The following is an 18,897-nucleotide window of genomic DNA, read 5'->3' as shown; positions in this document are numbered from 1 at the left end:
ATCAGCGCAAGAATTTGTTCAAACATATTTAGCGTTTGCCTTATCCCCCCTTCTTTGCCTTTTGAAGAAAATTACACTCCGATTGTGCACTTTTAATTGAAAAGACATGGAGAAACAACTCATTATAGTTACTGGAAATCTAAAAATTACAGAAAAATGCCATCGCGTTTGTTCCTGTGCTGCTTCCGCCAGACTGTGTTGAGCGGCCCGCCTCAGGCTCAGCATCACAGCTACAGCAACGCCCAGCGCCGACACCCAATGCTTCCTAGTATTTCATTTCACGAACTCGCTGTGTCTTCCTGAGTCGGTGATTCTGGCCTGTATTCTCATATAGCTTTTCTATATTTCCTTTAAAAATGAGCGAAGGGGAAATGCAGGACGGTGCTTTGAATCAAAGCGAAGGGCAGGTTAAAGCTGGTACAGAGAACACAGAGGCCGACTGGAAGGCTGCAGCGGAGAAATTTGAAAGCCTAGCCTCCACAAAGAAGCTCCGGACTGTGAGTACAAAGGGACCGGAAATTGAGTTTTACGTCTGTTTACGCAATTATAGCAAAAGGTGTATGCACTCGAACTTCTTTTTAAGAGTGTAATCGGGTTGCCTTTGTATTTTCTACAGCCAAAGTCTCAGTATGCCATCACTATCGCTGTGTCTTCTCGCTGCCTCTTTAACATGGTAGAGGAAAGAAAAATCTACGAGGAGCACGGGCTGGAGAAATACGTTAAATATCAGCAGGAACATGAAGAGGAACCTTTGCAGAAGGGACCTGCTTTCCCCTTAATCAAGGCATTGCATTCTCTCTACCAATTTCTTTCCTTCCCCTTTATACAAGATGTTTGGAACCAAGCCAAACATTAGATACTTTGACGCTTGTAATGTATTTCAAAGTTCTTCGGGCTATATACATTGTATTGTACACCTCTTCTGGAAAAACTCAGCCCTAAGAGGGAGATTCGCTCAAAATTTTTAATGTAATGGGTTATTTCTTCTGTTTCCCCGTCCCCCAAGTTTAACTTAATTGAAGCCTGAGCGAAGGTTTCTGCGAGAATTTTGTCAGAAGGGCACAACGTGGAACTTCGGAGGTAGAGAAAAGCTGACCGATGTTTGTGGAATTACACTTGCATTAACGTTGAGGCACTTTGATCCTACTGGAGGTCTGTACTGGGAGGGTTTCAGCTGTGCTGCCCAACCCAGTTGTAACAAAACTACCCACAGAGAAGATAGTCTAAGTATAGACTTGATTTTGTTTAATATTAAATGCATAAGAGGTCATTGCCATTCCAGGCAAAAGCTGAGATAGTTTTGGCAAAGTTAGACTGACAGTGGTTTACAGTGGGTTAAGAGAAATAGTTCATGTTGAATTTTCCAACCCTTTAATAAACTTAGGCAAAAAAGTAAAAGGGTGGGTTATGCCTTGGAAAATGTTGAACTTTTCCAAGAAAAACTTGAAGACAGGAAAGCATTTGAAACTCAGTTTCAGTATTATAGACTTTTACATTCTGTACCTTTCTCAAAGATTTGATAACATCTGCCCACCCTGAGGATTTGCAGACCATTATTTAGTGAGATTATTGAGTAGAGGAGGAAGAGAGAGGGCAGACCTAAGCAAGTAGAAATGGATCTTTGAAAATGATAAAATATGAAAGTATGTGGCAATCTATCAACAATCAAACAATATCCTGGAGTTATTCAAGGAAGGACTGTGAACACAACAGTAAAGTATTACTGAATTTATAAGCTCCTAGTCATGCTACAATAGAGCTACTGCATAATACAGTTTCATAATCACTAATTTACACCCTTCTAATTCAAAATTCATAATTCTGAATAACTTGATTGCAACACAGCAGTATTTTAAATGGTTATACAATACCATGTATATGATGAAATTGTATCTGACCTCACTCAAAGCAGTTAAGTTCTGATGTTTAAATGTTGCCTCCCCTGATTGTGGACCTTCATTAACATACTAATAGAATTCAAACCTAATAAAATAATGAAAGATGCCTTGCAGATTCACAAGTTGGCAAATTGCATCGACATTATATTACTTAGAAGAGAAGTGGAAAGATGTTTAAAAGGCAACAAAGTTAAAGGATACTGGAAAGGTCAGTTGCAAGCTTAGTTCAACATAGTACAGTTGGAATTGGAGTGGATTATAATCAGCAGTCTGAAATTCAAAGCAGCATTCAATATCTTAAAGAACAATTGTGTACTTGTGCTTTCAAACAGTGAAATATTCTTTATTGCAATGTAATGAAGTTGTTTATTCCAGGCACTGGAAAGAGTTAATTTACAACTTCGTGACCTGTACCCTGACAGTGATGAAATATTTGATGTAGTTCTGATGACCGACAACCATGCACAAGTAGGAGTACGGCTGATAAACAGCATCAATCACTATGGTAAGTTCACCTAAGCTCTTCTATGTATTTACCAGAATTAATGCTTTTTCTCTTTTCATTTGGATTGTGGTTCTAGTGCAGGTTTGCTCTTCTGATTCCACTTGAAAAGAAAACTGATTTTGTGAAGCATCTGTCCGTTCACTTGGAGCTTATTGCTGCGTGATGTGACTGATTGTAGCCTTGCATTCTTCTTAAGCAATGACAGTATTTACCTGCACAATATTCTAGTAAAACCAGCTACTAAGCAACAAAAGATTTTTTAAGATTTTATCATTATATAGATAAGTGGTATGTCATTACATATTTTAACCAATCAATTGATGGATGTTTGTGAAGGATTGTAAGAATATAGAGCGTAGGAACATATTATACCTGAACTATTTTAAGTGTAAGAAATCTAACTAAATTTAGACAGTTAATGCCTACTGTACTTTAGAAATTTTAATATCTACCACACTGATTGTCAATTAACAGTGACATAAGCCACTGGGAAATGTATAATCAATCATGTGAATTTAAAATAACTAAATTTTATTTGCAGGCTATTAATCAACCTATATCCATTTGGAATACTGTAAAATCAACAATAACTGTGGAATGCAGAGGAGAGACAAACACTTTATTGGGTCTCAACAATTTTACATGGCCACTCCAATATTGCAAATGGTTCCCCAGTTCCTTGTAATAAGAAAGAACTAAGGAAAGTTAACTAGTTAATGTGGTTGAATTACTTTTGGCCCATTCATTGTGTGGGTGATGGGCTGACTTACCTATATTGCACTTAAGTGAAACACCAGTTTTGTCCATTGAAGACGTGAATAAATAGTGATTGTGTACTCTTGATAGACTACAGCTGAAGAAAGCAAGCAAAAAAATTAAGTGTTGCAACAAAGAAGTAATGCAACACGTATAATCTGTATAATTCCTTGGGCAGAGATAAATTGAAATCTTACTTAGATATAACTCAGCTATTTGGATTTATTATTGCACTTTCAATAAAAGGGTATTCACTTTGCAGATCGACATGTTTGGTTACTTTCTGCACTTTTTTGCCAGTTCTCTTTATCATATTGTATATGACTTAGTTCATGCACTATAAGCACTATTATTAAAATCAATTTTATCTTAAATGGAGCATTAATTTTTGTAGGTTACATGCCATCTTCACAATTGCAGACAGTATTGAATCAAGATAAATAAAATTGCTAGAAGTACCTAGAAGGTCAAGCAGCATCGATAGACAGAGGAACAGTTAAATCTATAAAACCGGCTATGATGTTAGCTAATAGAAAGTTAAACAAATTAGTCTAAGAACGATGTATATGATTTGATATCAATAATGTTGATAAACCCGCTCTATTTGAAAAGCTTTTAATAATGTTGTCTTCACCATGGGTCACAAATGTACATCTGTACATCACAAATGTACAAATGTACATCACATACAGTACATCTTCTGCATTTTAATGGCCATATAAAATTGAATCACTGTTAAGTATGGAAAGCTTTAAGTAAGAGTATTGAAAATTAATAATTCATTAAAATATTTTAATTTGAAAGTTTTTGTGAAATGCTATACATTAAATAACTTTAAACTCAAGCAGAGATAATGAATAATCGAGAGGTTGAACACTTGCTCAATTTAGTCATATGTGGATTGTGGGCATTGTTAGCAAGGCAGCATGTAATGTCTATCCCTAACCGGTCTTAAGAAAGTACTGATGATCCCTTCTGAATCACTGTTGAGTATGTGTGTGTGGTGAAGATGGAGAGGAAGTGTCATTCCCAATCTGCCCTTGAACTGTTAAGTGGCAGATGTTGCAGGTTTGAAAGACACTGTTACACTGTTGCACAATTCTCAGTGAGTTTGAGCAATGATGTACTGATTTAATGAGGGAGGAAATATCTGTTGAGGTGGATAGTGACTAAGTGCACTGTTTGACCTGATAGTAGAGATACTTGAGTATTCTTGATGCTGTACTTGGGTTTAGTTAAAATTGGGGCTTCTGTCTCCCTCACAGTGATCAGTATAACTTACTGAATCATCATAGAAACCATAGAACCATAGACACTACAGCACAGAATCAGGCCTTTTGGCCCTTCTTGGCTGTGCTGAACCATTTTCTGCCTAGTCCCACTGACCTGCACACGGACCATATCCCTCCATGCACCGCCCATCCATGTATCTGTCCAATTTATTCTTAAATGTTAAAAAAGAACCCGCATTTACCACCTCGTCTGGCAGCTCATCCCATACTCCCACCACTCTCTGTGTGAAGAAGCCCCCCCTAATGTTCCCTTTAAACTTTTCCCCCCTCACCCTTAACCCATGTCCTCTGTTTTTTTTCTCCCCTTGCCTCAGTGGAAAAAGCCTGCTTGCATTCATTCCGTCTATACTCATCATAATTTTATATACCTCTATCAAATCTCCCCTCATTCTTCTACGCTCCAGGGAATAAAGTCCTAACCTATTCAACCTTCCTCTGTAACTGAGTTTCTCAAGTCCCGGCAACATCCTTGTAAGCCTTCTCTGCACTCTTTCAACCTTATTTATATCCTTCCTGTAATTTGGTGACCAAAACTGAACACAATACTCCAGATTCGGCCTCACCAATGCCTTATACAACCTCATCATAACATTCCAGCTCTTATACTCAATACTTCGATTAATAAAGGCCAATGTACCAAAAGCTCTCTTTACGACCCTATCTACCTGTGATGACACTTTTAGGGAATTTTGTATCTGTATTCCCAGATCCCTCTGTTCCACTGCACTCCTCAGTGCCTTACCATTAACCTTGTATGTTCTACGTTGGTTTGTCCTTCCAACGTGCAATACCTCACACTTGTCTGGATTAAACTCCATCTGCCATTTTTCAGCCCATTTTTCCAGCTGGTCCAAGTCCTTCTGCAGGCTCTGAAAACCTTCCTCACAGTCTACTACACCTCCAATCTTTGTATCATCAGCAAACTTGCTGATCCAATTTACCGCATTATCATCCAGATCATTGATATAGATGACAAATAACAATGGACCCAGCACTGATCCCTGTGGCACACCACTAGTCACAGGCCTCCACTCAGAGAAGCAATTCTCTACCACCACTCTCTGGCTTCTTCCATCGAGCCAATGTCTAATCCAATTTACCACCTCTCCATGTATACCTAGCGACTGAATTTTCCTAACTAACCTCCCATGCGGGACCTTGTCAAAGGCCTTACTGAAGTCCATGTAGACAATATCCACTGCCTTCCCTTCATCCACTTTCCTGGTAACCTCCTCGAAAAACTCCAACAGATTGGTCAAACATGACACTACCACGCACAAAGCCATATTGACTCTCCCTAATAAGCCCCTGTCTATCCAAATGCTTGTAGATTCTGTCTCTTAGTACTCCCTCCAATAACTTACCTACTACTGATGTTAAACTCACTGGCCTATAATTTCCCAGATTACTTTTCGATCCTTTTTTAAAGAACGGAACAACATGAGCCACTCTCCAATCCTCCGGCACTTCACCCGTAGACAGCGACATTTTAAATATTTCTGCCAGGGCCCCTGCAATTTCAACACTAGTCTCCTTCAAGGTCCGAGGGAACACTCTGTCAGGTCCCGGTGATTTATCCACTTTAATTTTCCTCAAGACAGCAAGCACCTCCTCCTTTTCAATCTGTACAGTTTCCATGGTCTCACTACTTGATTCCCTCAATTCCATAGATTTCATGCCAACTTCCTTAGTAAATACAGACGCTAAAAACCTATTTAAGATCTCCCCCATTTCCTTTTGTTCCGCACAAAGCCGACCACTGTGATCTTCAAGAGGACCAATTTTATCCCTTACTATCCTTTTGCTCTTAATATACTTGTAAAAGCTCTTTGGATTATCCTTCACTTTGACTGCCAAGGCAACCTCATGTCTTCTTTTAGCCCTCCTGATTTCTTTCTTAAGTATTTTCTTGCACTTCTTTTTGTGTTCAATTTGTGTTCTTCTCCCCACCCAGGAACACTAATGGTAAACAAGGAATAAGATTGTTAATTCTGTATTCCATAATATGTCATCTTTTGAAAATGTAACTGAGTGGTCTTGTTATAATATTTCTTCCTAATATTCTGTATGGAGCCCTTACTATCAATTCACGACATGCATATTTTACAATTCTTGTAGAAATCTTATTTTTTTTTAGAATTCTCAGACATTAAGAAATCTGAGTCTTAACAATTCAGTACACTTGCCTTTACCATAGACATGGTCCTGTATAAACAATGAAAGGGGCTGCTGAATACATGCATTCATATTCAATGTTTTCAGCTTGTTAAAACTTGTTTGAATGAAAATATTCATGCGGTAAGGGTGTAATTTTAATGGAATCAAATCACATATTTTAATGGGTGTAGTTATTGCTTTTTGATTATTTTATAATTCCATACTGAAAATGAATTTAATCGAACTACCTAAAGAGGAACTTGTACTTTAATTTGCATTTAATTTAATTTTTTCTTCAAATAGGTCTGGCAATTGAAAGATTCTGTATGACAGGCGGGAAAAGTCCAATTGGGTACCTGAAAGCCTATCTTACCAATCTGTACTTATCAGCAAATCCTGAGAAAGTGGGTGAGGCAATTGAAGCAGGTAAGGACTAAACAAAGTGATCCACAACAGGATATATTAGTTTTACAAGGTTCTAACAACCAAAGGGTCTTTTACTCATCAATGTTTATTTTGCTGAAGGGATCATCTGATCTGTTGAAGGTATATTTCTGAAGGAATTATTTCAAAAGAATATTGAATCAACCTTTACTCCTGTTGAATTTGGAAGTTTATTTGGACTATATAAAAAGGAAAATTCACATTTACTTACCCAAAGAAATACTGGTTCTGTGGTATATTATTAATATGCTAATAAAATCTTCGTACTAAAAAGAAATTGCAGCTCGTTTATTGGACAGAATTTTCTCTGGAGCTGTGCCAGCTGCTTATTGTAACTTTGGTGGATAGGATGGTGTGGAAAATTTTTTTGGAGCTGCACTCTCAATTCTGTGGCTGTCACAGCTGCCCAGTGTTTGCAGAGAGGTGTGGATTGTGTAATTGAAATATGATTTGTTGAAGTAAAGTCACTAGATTTTACAAATCATTAGATTTAGCTAACATTCCTGTCACTGCAGGCAAACAGCCTTTGGGTGTGTCCATTTAGTTTTCAAGGTTTATCAAATCTGGAGTTTTCTTTTTACATTACTGGATGAGTGGTTACCTAGATTGAAATAGATTGAGATTGCATTCTGTTTCAAATAATAAAACTTCTATTTTCACATTATTGATATTGGTAGTATCACAATTGGAATATCGTATTCAGTCCAGGTTGCTCTTTAATATTAGAATAGCTTAAAGGGTGGGCACAACATCATTGACTGAAGGGCCTGTACTGTGTCAGTACGTTCCATGCATTTTGAAGCTTTGATCGTGATACTGTGTGCATGTACATAAGAAAATAAGAAATTGGAGCAGGAGTAGACTATCTGGCCCCCCGACCCTGCTCCACCATTCAATAAGATCGTGGCTGATCCGGCCATGGACTCATCTCCACTTACCTGCGTTTTCCCCATAACCCTTAATTCCCCTACTACGCAAAAAATTATCCAACCTTGTCTTAAATATATCTACAAATATGATTTTTATTAATGTTGTCTGGTCAGATGACATTGGATTATGTGACTTGTATAATATTGATACATTTAGTTTGAGAGATTCAATGGCCTGTTCACTCTTCTGGATAGTAAGCCCATATAATAATGGTTAAGTGGGGAACTCGGGTGGAAGAAATAAAGGGTATAGGAATGAGGGTTGGCAGGAAAGATGAGGGACATGGAATGTGGGTAAAAAGAAGAGGAATTATTTATTTATTATTATTTGTTTTGTATTTGCACAGATTGTTGTCTTCTGCACATTGGTTGTTTATCTTTGTGTGCAGTTTTTAATTGATTCTTTTGTAATTCTTTGTTCTGCTATGAATGCCTATAAGAAAATAAATCTCAGGTTAGTATACTGTGACATATATGTACCTTGATAATACATGTACCTTGAACTTTTAAACTGAGAGCTGAGAAGTGGAGAAGAAACTGCAGGAAGGGAGGAAAAAAATCAAGAGTGGGTAAACATATGGAATCAGAGCTGTGAAGTGGTAAGAGGGAAAATTTGGGGTGTGAGTGGAGAGTTAGTTTTTTAAACGTGGTCTTGGAAAGAAGGGGCACAAAATTAGCTTACAATATTTGTTGAGACACATTCTGATGATGGAATTGATGGCTTTGCTGAAAAGTACACAGATGATATGAAGAGAGGTGGAGAGGCAGGTAGATTTGACGACATAGAGGGGCTACAGAAGGACTTTGACTGATCAGGAGAATGGGCAAAGAAATGGCAGATGGAATACAGTGTCGGGAAGTGTATGGTCATCCACTTTGGTAGAAGAAATGAAAGGGTTGACAATTTTCTAAATGGAGAGAAAATACAAAAAACTGAGGCACAAAGAGACTTGGGGGTCCTTGTGACTGATTTCCTAAAGGTTAATTTGCATGTTGAGTCTGTGGTGAGGAAAGCAAATGTAAAATTAGCATTCATTTTTAGGACGACTAAACTATAAAAACAAGGATGTAAAGTGGAGACTTTATAAAGCACTGGTGAGGCCTCAATTGGAGTATTGTGAGCAGGTTTGGGGCCCCTTTTCTTGGAAAGGATGTGCAGAAACTGGAGAGGGTTCAAAGGAGATTCACAAAAATGATTCCAGGATTGAATGGGGTGTCATATGAAGAACATTGCATGGCTCTGGGTCTGTACTCACTAGAATTCAGAAGAACGAGGGGTAACCTCATTGAAACCTACCTAATGGTGAAAGGCCTCGATAGAGTGGATATGAAGAGGATGGTGGGAGAATCTAAGATTAGGGGACACAGCCTCAAAATAGAGGGATGCTCTTTTATAATGGAGATGAGGAGGAATTTCTTTAGACAGAGAGTGGTAAATCTGTGGAATTCTTTGCCACAGGCAGCTGTGGAAGTCAAGTTTTTATGTAAATTTAAGGCAGAGGTTGGTGGATTGGTTTGGGTATGAAGGGTTATGGAAAGAATGCAGGAGGTTCGTTCGGGCTGAGAGGAAAAATGGATTATAGAAACATAGAAAACATATAGCACAATACAGGTCATTCAGCCCACAATGCTGTACCGAACATGTACTTACTTTAGAAATTACCAACGGATACCCATAGCCCTCTATTTTTCTAAGCTCCATGTACCTGTCCAGGAGCCTCTTAAAAGACCCTATGATATCCACCTCCACCATTGTCGTCACTATTGTCATCGGCAGCCTATTCCACCATCATATTTGACCTACCAGAATGAACCGCCTTACATTTATCTGGGTTGAACTCAATCTGCCACTTCTCAGCCCAATTTTGCATCCTATCGATGTCCTGCTGTAACCTCTGACAGCCGTCCATACTATCCACAACACCCCCGACCTTTGTGTCATCAGCAAATTTACTAACCCACCCTCCACTTCCTCATCCAGGTCATTTGTAAAAATCACGAAGAGAAGAGGTCCCAGAACCGATTCCTGAGGCACACCACTTGTCACCAACCTCCATGCAGAATATGACCCATCTACAACCACTCTTTGCCTTCTGTAAGCAAGCCAGTTCTGGATCCATAAAGCAAGGTTCCCTTGGATCCCATGCCCCCTTACTTTCTCAATAAGCCTGGCATGGGGTACCTGATCAAATGCCTTGCTGAAATCCATATACACTACATCTACTGCTCTACCTTCATCAATGTGTGTAGATATATCCTCATGAAATTCAATCAGGCTCATAAGGCATGACCTGCCTTTGACAAAGACATGCTGACTATTCCTAATCATATTTTGCCTCTCCAAGTGTTAATAGATCCTGCCTCTCAGGATCTTCTCCATCAACTTACCAACCACTGAAGTAAGACTCGCTGGTCTATAATTTCCTGGGCTATCTCTACTCCCTTTCTTGAATAAGGGAAAACATTTGCAACCCTTCAATCCTCCGGAACCTCTCCCGTCCCCATTGACAATGCAAAGATCATTGCCAGAGGCTCAACTATCTCCTCTCTCACCTCCCACAGTAGCCTGGGGTATATCTCATCCGGTCTCGGTGACTTATCCAACTTATCCATATTTCTTAATGTCTGTATGCTAGAGTTTTTCAGTCCGCTGTAAGCCATCCCTACAATCACCAAGGTCCTCTTCCGTAGTGAATACTGAAGCAAAGTATTCATTAAATACCTCTGCTACCTCCTCCAGTTCCATACACACTTTTCCACTGTTACACTTGATTGGTCCTATTCTCTCATGTCTTACCTTCTTGCTCTTCAAATACTTGTAGAATGCCTTGGGGTTTTCCGTAATCCTGCTTGCCAAGGCCTTCTCATGGCCCCTTCTGGCTCTCCTAATTTCATTCCTTATTTCCTTCCTGCTAGCCTCATAATTTTCTACTTCTCTATCATTACCTGGTTTTTCTGAACCTTATATGAGCCTCCTCTGAATCCTCTCCATTGTCCGCCCATCCTTTCCATCCATTGTCTGCCCATGTAGAATCAGCCATGATGAAATGGCGAAGCAGTCTCAATGGGCCAATTGGCCTAATTCTGCTCCTACATCTTATGGTCTTGCTATGGTTAGAATGTTGCCTGGTCAAATACTCAAGAAATATTTTCAGCTGCATTGACAGTCCTAAGATGCAAGCCATTATGATAGTATGATTACATACCACTTCATAAGACTGTAAAGACACAGGAAGGGAATTAGGCCACTTGGCCCATTATATCTGCTCTGCCATTTTATTATGTCTGATGCATTTCCCCCTCAACCCAGTTCTCCTGCCTTCTCCCCATAACTTGTTACTGTCCGACTAATCAAGAATCTATCAACCTCCGCCAGCATATGGCTGTACCTACACCTCAGGAACTGCAGCAGTTCAAGAAGGCAGCTCATTATCACTTTCTCAAGGGGAACTAGTGGTGAGCAATACATGCTGTTTTAGCTGGCGATGCCCACATCCCATAGATGAATAGATTTTTGAAAAAATGCTCCTCATATAATAAGCCTTTCTTTCCCGGAATCATTTTATATGAACCTCCTCTGAATCCTCTCATAGAAACATAGAAAATAGGTGCAGGAGTAGGCCATTCGGCCCTTCGAGCCTGCACCACCATTCAGTATGATCATGGCTGATCATCCAACTCAGAACCCTGTACCAGCCTTCTCTCCATACCCACCGATCCCTTTAGCCACAAGGGCCATATCTAACTCCCTCTTAAATATAGCCAATGAACGAGCCTCAACTGTTTCCAGTGGCAGAGAGTTCCACAGATTCACCACTTTCTGTGTGAAGAAATTTTTCCTCATCTCGGTCCTAAAAGGCTTCCCCTTTATCCTCAAACTGTGACCCCTCGTTCTGGACTTCCCCAACATCGGGAACAATCTTCCTGCATCTAGCCTGTCCAATCCCTTTAGGATTTTATACGTTTCAATAAGATCCCCCCTCAATCTTCTAAATTCCAACGAGTATAAGCCTAGTTGATCCAGTCTTTCATCATATGAAAGTCCTGCCATCCCAGGAATCAATCTGGTGAAATCTCCATTGTCCTCCCATCCTTTCCAAGATAAGGTGCCCAAACATGCTCACAATACTCCAAGTGAGGTCTCACCAGTGCTTTATAAAGCCTCAACATTACATCCCTGTTTTTATATTCTCGTTCTCTCAAGATAACATCGCATTTGCCTTCCACACCACTGACTCAACCTGTAAGTTAACCTTTAGGGAATCCTGCAAAAGGTTTCCCAAGTCCTTTTGCACCTCAAATTTTTGAATTTTCTCACCATGTCGAACATATTCTACTTTTTATTCCTTCTACCAAAATGCATGACCATACACTTCCTGACACAGTATTCCATATGCCACTTTTTTGCCTATTCTTTTAGTCTGTTTGAGTCTTTCTGGAGCCTCTCTGCTTCCACAACAGTACCTGCCCTTCCACCCATCTACGTATTGTCCACAAACCTGGTCACAAAACTATCAATTTCTTCATCCAAATCATTGGCATACAAGGTAAAAAGACGTAGTCCTAACACAGACCCCCGTGGAGCACCACTAGTTACCGCCAGCCAATCAGAAATGTTTCCCTTTATCATAAACATGAGAAAATGTGCAGATACTGGAAACCTAAAGCAACACACTCTTTGCTACTTGCCAGTAATCCAATGCACTATCCATGCTAGTGTCTTTCCTGTAATACCATCGGCTCTCATCTTGTTTAATAGCCTCATGTGCAGCACCTTGGCAAAGACCTTTGGAAAATCCAAGTATACAACATCCACCAATTCTCTTTTGTGTATCCTGCTTGTTGTTTCCTCAAAGACTTCAAACAGGTTAATCAGGCAAGATTTTCCCCTTAAGAAAACCATGCTGACTTTGGCCTATTTTACCTTGTATTTCCAAGTACCCTCAAACCTCATCCTTAACAATCGACTTCAACATCTTCGCAGCTGCAGAGGTTAGGCTAACTGTGCTATAATTTCCTTTCTTTTGCCTCCCCCTTGAAGAGTGGGGTGACCGCTGCAATTTTCTAGTCATCCAGAAACATGCTAGAATCCACTGATTCTTGAAAATTCATTACTAATGCCTCCACAATCTCTTCAGTTACCTCTTTCAGAACTTTGGGGTGTAGTATGTCTGGTCCAGGTGATTTATCTAATTTCAGACCTTTCATCTTCCCAAGCACCGTCACCCTATTTATAGCAACTGCACTCATTTCTTATCTCAAACAATAACGAGGTGGCCTGCAGGGAAGAAGTCATCTCTCTGACACAGTGGTGTCAAGAAAACAACCTCTCCCTCAATGTCGAAATAACAAAGGAGCTGGTTGTGGATTACAGGAGAAATGGAGACATGCTAATCCCTATTGACATCAATGGATCTGGGGTTGAGAGGGTAAACAGCTTCAATTTCCGCGGCGTCCACATCACAGAGGACGTCACGTGGTCTGTACATACTGGCTGTGTGGTGAAAAAGGCACAACAGGGCCTCTTTCACCTCAGATGCTTAAGGAAGTTAGGTATGGGCCCCCAAATCCTGAGAACTTTCTACAGGGGCACAATTGAGAGCATCCAGACTGCTTGCATCACTGCCTGGTATAGGAACTGTACCTCCCTTAATCGCTGGATTCTGCAGAGAGTGGTGCGAACAGCCCAGCGCATCTGTAGTTGTGAAGTTCCCATGATTCAGGACATTTACAAGGACAGGTGTGTAAAAAGGGCCCATAGGATCACTGGGGACCCAAGCCATCCCAACCACAATCTATTCTAGTTGCTACCATCCAGGAAGTGGTACTGCAGCATAAAAGCCAGGACCAACAGGCTCTGGGACAGCTTCTTCCACCAGGCCATCAAACTTACGCTGACTTGAGTGTACTCTATATTACATTGACTGCTCTATTTATTATACATTATTATAAATTACTATGATTACACACTTTTTAGATGGAGACGTAACGTAAAGATTTTTACTCATGTATGTGAAGGATGTAAGAAATAAATTCAATTGGTCATGAAAAGTTTCCCAATCCTGTAACTTCCCACCAATGTTGCTTAATTATATTTCCTCTCTTTTGACTTCTCTTGCCAGTCACAATTATACCATTGGTGCTGATACGTGTCAAGACTTCTGGCTGCTCACCCTCCCCCTTTAGGATTCTGTCCACTTGATTCAAAACAACTCTGACCCCAGCACCTGGGAGGCATAATACCATCTGAGTGTCCCTATTTGGTCCATAAAATCTCAAGTCTACTTCCTTAACTATGGAATCCCCTATCTCTACTCCAGTTCTCTTCTGCCCTCAGTAGGTTGACCCCCTTAACAGTATGCAAAATGCTATGCTTATTATTGAGGGGAACAGCCACAGGGATACTCTATACTAGCTGTCCATTTCATTTCCCTCTCTTGACAGTCTCCAAGGTACCTGCCTTGTACTTCCCTGTGGCTCCTATCCCTACTGTATGGCTCAGTTTCTCATATGAAACGAACATCATCAAGCTGCAGCTCTAGCGTCACGGTCTCTGGGGAGCTATGGCTCGGTGCATCTGGTGCAAGTGTGGTTATCCGGAAGGCAGAATTCGCACATCTCACACAAAGAACACACCACAGCCGCTGGAGCCATTCTCACTGCCTTAACTATGCACTAACAGATAAAGAATGAAGAAGGAGGAACTTAGCTTGGCCAAGCCTGTTCTCACTGAAGCTTGATGAGCCACAGCCTCCCCACTCTAACACTGGTCCTCTCCAATAGTGGCTGTTCCGCTTGTCGCTGCCTTACTTTAATTTGTTTTTATTTCAATGTACTTAACTGCATGAAATGAACTAGAATTTTTAAATGATACTCCCTGGCTGCAGCTTTCAAGAAATGTTAGTATTTGAGATAAAACAACATTCACTAATGTTAACGCTCTGATATTGCTGTTGCATTGGTAATGTTTGACAACAGTTAATGTTAATAATGCATTGATAGTCTAAATTTGACTGGTAGTAATAGATTTGAAGCCTCAATTCCTTACTTGTGACCAGAAGTAATCCTATAATCTGCTAACATTCACTCCAGTAAGTGACCATAAAGGTGAGAGTTTTCAGAGTTGTGAACCTTGGTGAGAGCTCTTGCACTTTACTCATTGGTACAGGGGGACACACACCAAATCTTAATAATGAGAGATTGCGTAAATACCAAACACGAGGAATTCTGCAGATGCTGGAAATTTAAGTAACACACATCAAAGTTGCTGGTGGACGCAGCAGGCCAGGCAGCATCTCTAGGAAGAGGTACAGTCGACGTTTCAGGCCGAGACCCTTCGTCGGGACTAACTGAAAGAAGAGCTAGTAAGAGATTTGAAAGTGGGAGGGGGAGGGGGAGATCCAAAATGATAGGAGAAGACAGGAGGGGGAGGGATGGAGCCAAGAGCTGGACAGGTGATTGGCAAAAGGGATACGAGAGGATCATGGGATAGGAGGCCCAGGGAGAAGGAAAAGGGGGAAGGGGGGTAAAAGCCCAGAGGGTGGGCAAGGGGTATTGTCAGAGGGACAGAGGGAGAAAAAGGAGAGAGAGAGAAAGAATGTGTGTATATAAATAACGGATGGGGTACGAGGGGGAGGTGGGGCATTAGCGGAAGTTTGAGAAGTCAATGTTCATGCCATCAATGCCCCACCTCCCCCTCGTACCCCATCCGTTATTTATTTATATACACACATTCTTTCTCTCTCTCTCCTTTTTCTCCCTCTGTCCCTCTGACTATACTCCTTGCCCCTCCTCTGGGCTTTTCCCCCCCTCCCCCTTTTACTTCTTCCTGGGCCTCCTGTCCCATGTTCCTCTCATATCCCTTTTGCCAATCACCTGTCCAGCTCTTGGCTCCATCCCTCCCCCTCCTGTCTTCTCCTATCACTTTGGATCTCCCCCTCCCCCTCCCACTTTTAAATCTCTTACTAGCTCTTTCTTCAGTTAGTCCTGACGAAGGGTCTCGGCCTGAAACGTCGACTGTACCTCTTCCTAGAGATGCTGCCTGGCCTGCTGCGTCCACCAGCAACTTTGATGTGTGTTGCTTGCGTAAATACCAGTCAGCCAGTGTTTGACACCTAGTTCAGTATATTGCCTAAAATCAGCATCATCAATACTTCAAATTATTCCCTGAGCTCAGACTCAATAAAATAAGGCATGAACATAAATTATGCCACAGGAAACGGTGCCTTTGATGTCTGAATCTGTTGATCTCTGCTGTAACTCCATTGCTGTCCACTCACCACAAATTTGTCTGCATTTTTGTTGTGAAAAATCCCACTGAATTATAAGTTTTAGATGCTACCTCAACTGTTAATTGCAATGGAGTTTTCTATATTTTGGTAGCCCCTGATGATCAAGGATCCTCCCTATCTTTTTCTCTCTTTAGTCCCTTTGCTAAACTTTCTGGTTTCTATTTCTTGGGTCTATATCCAGATACAGATTTGACCAACCACTAGTATATAGCCGCCAGGTCACTTTACTGTAAAGTTCTTATTTCAGTGCTGTCCAAACACGTCATTACTGCTCTTATATGGCCCTACACCAATTTTCCATACCTCAGTTTCTGTCAGATTCCAGTATATGCTCCTTCTTAAAGTTTTGTTCCTTGAGTTATAAATAACATACATGACCATTTCTGGTCATTTCACATCACTGTAGAGATACAACCAGACATTTCCTAGTGCAGCTTGGCCTTGTGACCTCAGCATTACCTTTTTGTCAATGTGCATAGAATGAAGTGTTCCCTCATGGAAGGCTCTTCCTGGATCAGTTGTCTATGCTGAGATAACTGCTGGGCACTCTTTGGAACTATTTGGTCTTCACACTGCAGCAACACACACAACATTCTGGAGGAACTCAGCAGGTCAGGCAACATCTATGGGAGTGACGTCACAGAGTGTATAGCCCTGCAAATTATATCCCTTAATTACCTTTCATCCTTTATCTTCCTACACCACCCTCTCCTGCCCTTGTTCTTCTGGTCAATCTGACACTCAAGCTTCCTTGAATCCTTCCTACCTCGTGATCTCCCAACTTTGTGCTTGATAGACATGTCTGTGTTAAATCTCACTCTGTCACTCACAAAATCACCTGACCCCATCCCAGTTCTTGCTTGCGATCCTCAGTTGACCTTGGCGTAGTCAGAATTATTCGTACCGCAACGAAAATGTGCAATATCTGTTCAACTGAACCCAGGGCCTTTAAGTGTGATTGCTGCTCTCCTGGAATACCGGTTTAGAGCAATTACTGAGATACACTAAAGTAGTTTTGCTTAAAATAAATGTACATGGCCTAGTTATTTTATATATAATTATTCTTAAACTGGCTGTGCATTGAATCTTTAAACAATAAATTATCTGGTTTGAAAGAAATTTTAAATAGTCTATATGTTAAGTTCAATAGTTGCAGCCAAAGTCTGCCTTAACCATCCATGCTGTGTTTTGAATCTCATACAGCACTGCATCTTATTGAATGCTTTTGTGTATGTTAAATGTACCCTTAAAAATGTAGGAGTGGTAATTTAATCTGTTGTTTAACATGCTGAATCTTGACATTTTTGCAGTCTGATATTTGACATTGCAGATCTTCATTGTACCAGTAGTAACTTGCATTACACAAATTGAAACCTGTATTTTGTGAAACTCCGATTGTTGGAAGCAGATGGAATTCCAGATGTGGAAGACACACTTGTGAAGCATGTTATGCATGGTGTCTTAAAAATGACTTGAATCATTGTATGTGCAGTGAATGCGATCTACACAGACCATGCAGATCCTGATAATAGTTACACAAAATGATGGAGGAAATTAGCAGGCCAGGCAGCACCTACGTTAAAGAACACAGTCGACGTTTCAGACCGAAAGCCTTTGGCGGGACTGGAAAGAAAAAAAAAAGCTGAGGAGTAGATTTAAAAGTTGGGGGGAGGGGACAGAGAACCCCCCCCTCACCATTTTCCATCCCCTTTTCCCTCTCTCACCTTATCTCCTTGCCCGCCCATCACTTCCCTCTAGTGCTCCTCCCCCTTTTTCCTTCTTCCATGGCCTTCTGTCTCTTTCACCAATCAACTTCCCAGCTCTTTACTTCATCCCTCCTCCTTCACGTTTAACTTATCACGTTGTGTTTCTCTCTCCCGTTCCCCCAACCTTAAAATCTACTCCTCAGCTTTTTTTTTCTCCAGCATTTTGTGTGTGTGTTGTTTGGATTTCCAGCATCTGCAGGTTTTCTCTTGTTCCTGATAATAGTTGGGTGTTTTCCATGGAAGTCTTAATCCAATTGCTATAAATAGAAATTTCAGGCAATCCTTCTGGATTTTGACGTTTGGGCTATCGTTATCATGCACCTTGATGTCAAGTTATTGGGCCCTATGCCTTGCCACATTTCTGTGCTATCTTCTTCAGATACATATTGCATCACTATTTAAGTTGCTGGCAGTGAGTGTGCAACTGCCCACTCTCACCTGATTTAGCTGACACTGACCTGCTCAACATTAACCAAACAACACTAGAGTGGCTGGCTGTCTGGTGGTGTGACAAGCTATGATGATGATGAATGATTGCAAAGATGAGTGAGTGGTGCATCTTTGTTGTTTCTGTTTATCCACTGGAAAGTGGCAGAGATAAAATTACTGGGAAGGTGAAAAGGAATTTTTGCCACTTACAGCTGCAATAAATCAGAAGCTAGGATCTGAGAGTAGAATGATTTAGGTGGGAGGAGTCTCTAATCTTTTGTTTCAGGGCTATCTTGGCAATAACCACTGTGAGGACTATCCCAGAAATGGTCAACACAGTCTCCTCTGTGTATTGGGCCATACAGCCACACCTGCTTCCTCCCAGTAAGCTTCTGGAACCCTGACTGTGTGTAATCCTGTCCTGTATAAA

The 18,897-nt window shown here is 40.7% G+C and overlaps 1 protein-coding gene across 1 annotated transcript in view; it reads left to right on the top strand.

Moving 5' to 3' along the window:
• The first annotated feature begins 243 nt into the window (after nucleotides 1–243).
• Nucleotides 244–18,897, top strand: part of LOC140194023 (cytosolic 5'-nucleotidase 1A-like) — a 33,479-nt gene continuing 14,825 nt past the window's right edge. Inside the window, exons 1-4 of the mRNA XM_072251342.1 lie at nucleotides 244–497; nucleotides 617–784; nucleotides 2,274–2,403; nucleotides 6,912–7,034. Of these exons, the coding sequence (XP_072107443.1) occupies nucleotides 357–497; nucleotides 617–784; nucleotides 2,274–2,403; nucleotides 6,912–7,034 (562 nt within the window). The 5' untranslated portion in view covers nucleotides 244–356. The remainder of the gene's footprint in view (nucleotides 498–616; nucleotides 785–2,273; nucleotides 2,404–6,911; nucleotides 7,035–18,897) is intronic.

This window comes from Mobula birostris, chromosome 2, assembly GCF_030028105.1.
Source record: "Mobula birostris isolate sMobBir1 chromosome 2, sMobBir1.hap1, whole genome shotgun sequence".
Classification (NCBI taxonomy): Eukaryota; Metazoa; Chordata; class Chondrichthyes; order Myliobatiformes; family Myliobatidae; genus Mobula; species Mobula birostris.
Note: the sequence above shows the minus strand (reverse complement) of the source record. Positions and strands in the feature narration are given on the sequence as shown.